The 4,163-nt window shown below is 30.1% G+C and overlaps 1 protein-coding gene across 1 annotated transcript in view; it reads right to left on the bottom strand.

The window, feature by feature from the left end:
- Positions 1-4,163, bottom strand: part of LOC106460109 (ecto-NOX disulfide-thiol exchanger 2-like) — a 48,121-nt gene that overhangs the window by 28,838 nt on the left and 15,120 nt on the right. Inside the window, exons 4-6 of the mRNA XM_022386752.1 lie at positions 1,962-2,179; positions 1,464-1,581; positions 42-188 (exon numbers count right to left, since the gene is read on the bottom strand). Coding sequence (XP_022242460.1) covers positions 42-188; positions 1,464-1,581; positions 1,962-2,179 — 483 coding nt within the window. The remainder of the gene's footprint in view (positions 1-41; positions 189-1,463; positions 1,582-1,961; positions 2,180-4,163) is intronic.

The following is a 4,163-nucleotide window of genomic DNA, read 5'->3' as shown; positions in this document are numbered from 1 at the left end:
ATCAACAAACATTTCACTTTCAAATCGAATATGACAAAAATTTTTCTTGCTTAGGCGAATTGTTGATATTGGTCCACAGGGCTCAAAAACTTCACGAATAATTTCCTCAGTTGCATTTTCTGGTAAACCTCCTACAAAAACTGTTCTACAACCTGGGGGTCTTTCTCGGGTGGAGGATGGAGGGGCATCTAAAGAAACAAATTCAAAATATTCTTTACCAGCATTCTACTTTGGTTATAATGTAACTCACTATGAGAAATAATTTTAGTCTATTAGTTAAAAATTTTTTGATTTTTCACAATCAATGTTCTTTGTGCAAAGTCTAAATATTGACTGCTTTACTATATGGCCACTTGGCTAATAGCATCTGGCTTTATGGTACAAGGTGAGAATTTTGTGCTCAAATAGAAGGAAACTTAAGTCAAGACATACAATATAAAAAAATTGTTTACTTGAAGGAAAAAAAAAGTTTTACAATTCTGAGTACCTTCACTGGTATTTCTCATTAAACCATCTCCTAATAAGTCCTTAATGATGTACCTCAAAAGGAAACTTAACTTATTAATGTGTAGATGATGCATATTCACTACCATTAGTACAGTGGAACCCTATCAACTATCTTATAAATATTGTGAACCATGGTGTCTGTCCAAGGTCAACATTCACTTTGATGTGAGAATGGCATTAATAATAGTGATGCCAAATTTTATTTTGCAAGCAGGATATTCTACACTAAATTGTTAGGAATTAATCACACTATCATTGACATTTGAAAATGTGATGTAACTTAAAGAATAAAAATGTAGATTTATTGTGTGTTATTGCTCAGAGGCTCTTAGCATGACTTAAATGCTGAACAATTACTTTTCACGGTGGGTGGTATAAGTAGCTCAGCGCTATGGCTCTGAGTGAAACCAAGAGTGTAACACAATTAACCTTTCCCATCACTGGGGATGGGTACTTTTGCTTGTGACTAATAATATAAGTGGCATATACAAATGCACTGATAAAAAATTTGTACATTCAACAAAATATTTGTATTACATATTACACAATTTTAACTTGTAACAGCTGCATATTTTCCTTTCCATACATTCTCCTTATAAGTGTTTTAAATTTCTTAATTAATATTGAAAAATCAAATTTTTAGCTCCTCAATGTCAAAAATAGGAAAAGCTCAAACCATTACAGATTGTAAACTATGCAACTGTAAACAGTTAGTATTTATGTTGCTAATTGTTTTACAAGTCTGAAAGATAAGGAGAAATAAAGCAACCATATACATTTTCCTCCTCACAGGAGAGAAGGCTTTCTCAGAACAACCAAGTGAAGAGAAACCACTTTACTTAATACACCAAAATGAGATTAATATGGAAAAATATATAGAAAATAATAATGGATTAAAGAAATGTTTGAACACTGAGAAGACACATTTAGAACAAAACATTTGTTTATGTACTTACTTGGTTTTGGTGGATACAGAACACAACTCTTGTAGCGAATTACTTCTTTCACAGGCGCTGCAGGAACCATCATTCCGGAATTCATCATATTCATGTCAGGAGTACCCATAAAGCCAAACTACGTGTCAGTGCACGCAAAAAAAATTTTCTAGTTTTTTTATATGAAGATGAGCTCAAGATGAAAAAAAAGCAGTAAAATGAAAAAATTTCTGAATTAAAAACCATTAAAACATTCTTACATGAAGCACAAAAGAAACCCTATTGAGTAACACAATGAAACTTACACATAAATTAATAAAATAAACATTAATTGAACAAAAGTAACATAATTAGGGAAGAACTCTGTTGTATCCATTGATAATTTTCTCATCTACAGAATGGTTTTTTGGTTGCAAATGTCTAGGATTGAGTATTTGGAATATGCCACAAGAAACAAAACAATCATCTGTACATGACTGGTTCTTACATTTTTCATTTATAAAACTGTTGGCTACTCACCTGACCAAAGCCACTCATTCCCATCATGTTCAACATGTTAGGATCTGGAATCAAGCCCATCATATTAAATGCATTCATGACATTCCATTGAGAAGGATCTGACTGTGGCATCATTCCAGCAACATTGTTGCTCCCTATGGTAGTATGGTCCACTGAGCTGAATGGTTGATAACACTGTTCTGTTATGTTTCCTTCATTGCTTAAAACCATGTCATCATCTGAAATAAATATCCAAATAAACTTGGAGATGAGCTGGATATTAAGTACATTTTAGAAAACATCAAAAATAATACGAAATGTATAGACAATATAATGCAATTACCAGTAGTTTAATGAAAGACAGTATGTTAGAATGCTGTTTCTATTAAATAGTTTCTTTGTTGATTTTTAACTCTCATCTGTTTTTTTTAAATAATGAGTATAACTGTGAATTTTTTGCTTATTATTAAACAAACTATTTTGTTTAATTCCTTCCATATAGGATCAGTCACAGTGACTGATCTTGTAACCATCAGTTTCCATACTGTAATTTTTAATATGTTTTGTGTATCTTCACAAAATTTTACAAGCATTCAGTAAACTTACAAGTCTTTTGTGAAAAAATAAAAATCAGATTTTTTAATTAAGCATTTTTACTAAAGATTTGTCCATAAAGTACTGACTGCTCCAAGTACAAAGCGATTTTCATGTTAAGATTAAATATATTTTTCTTCATCTGAAAATGTTTATATTTCATTTGCACAACCCATAAAATGTTCTAAATCAAACATTTTTTACAGTAAAACTTTAGATTTTATGTGTTATTTTCTCTACCCTAACTGTATATGAAGTTGGCCAATTTGACTGCCCTTGTAACCACCATAAAAAAATACAAAATCCAAATTACCCTTTTTTCTTTTTAGAACAACCAAAAATTGTAACTGGATATTACAGTTGCTTATCCTAAATGGCTTAAAGCTCTCATAACAGTATACATCTGTTTACACTTAATTTTATTGCTCCTTGAATCATGTCTAACTAATAATCCCACCACAAAAGTTATAAATCACTCAGCAAACAAGTAGCTCATGTTATCATTGAATGACATAATACACGAGTTGCTCATGAGCATATCCCATGCAGAATTTTTATCATCATTTTTCATTATCCTACCTAATCTAACCTAATAAATTTTAAAATTTTAGTTACTTCTATAATAATAAAGAATATACATGAAAAATTACCTTTGACCTTCTGTTCATTTGCTGTTGGTTGCCAATGAAATTTAAACTTTTTTATAATGATGATACTAATACGCTACATTTTTATTTACTTAAATAATGCACCTAAGAACACAGAATAATAACACTCACAATACAAACAATGTTCTTTAACTATCATAATCTAACTGGCTTTCTAACTATGGCATAAGACTCTTAACATAATTCCCAAAACTTCTTGATCTGAAAACCACAAGATAAACTTTCAAACTGAAGTAAACAATATTCTGTACTGAAAACAATAATATAATTACATCATTTGATAGATTAAAACTATGCCTTTCTATTGGTTATAAATAATATAGTGTAAAATGTTAGAAAAAACTATTGGCAACTTGTGAAAGAGAGGATGTGACAGGTAGGTGTGGCAAGTGATTCTGATTTTCTAGTTTATGAATCCATAAACAAATAACATTGAAGGCTGTAAAACTTAAACTAAGCCTTAGTAATATCTATATTATAATAAATAATTTACATTAAATTCCATACTTATGAGAGTAGAAGTAATAAATTAAAGGTGGGAGAAACCAGAGAACAAATGCCATGATTCTTATACTAGGGAAGATTGAGGGCTTTTTTAATAATCTGCTTCTAAAACAAAGAACTTAAAACTTATATAATATTAAAATTTGTTCTATTAACTACATTCTGATGCCAAGTTTATTCAAATACATTAATAATAAAGTAGTTTATTACATTTTGAAATGCAACTCTCTAAAAGGTCATGACATGTGCACTTTGACCTACCCATAGCAAAAGGGATGAAAGATGTGACAGCTGCATTTGTTTTTATTACTAACAAAATTTTTTCTATCTAAGGGACAAACAAACGCTCTGAATTTGTTACAAAAATATAAAAAAAAACTTTTTGAACATTTTCATAACAAAGTATTTTGTGTCTGTTATCATTTTGCAGTTCTTTAGAAACAGTACAAAGGCAAAT

The sequence above is a fragment of the Limulus polyphemus genome, unplaced genomic scaffold (genome assembly GCF_000517525.1).
Source record: "Limulus polyphemus unplaced genomic scaffold, Limulus_polyphemus-2.1.2 Scaffold711, whole genome shotgun sequence".
NCBI classification, from domain to species: Eukaryota; Metazoa; Arthropoda; class Merostomata; order Xiphosura; family Limulidae; genus Limulus; species Limulus polyphemus.
This window is presented reverse-complemented; position numbering and strand designations above follow the sequence as displayed.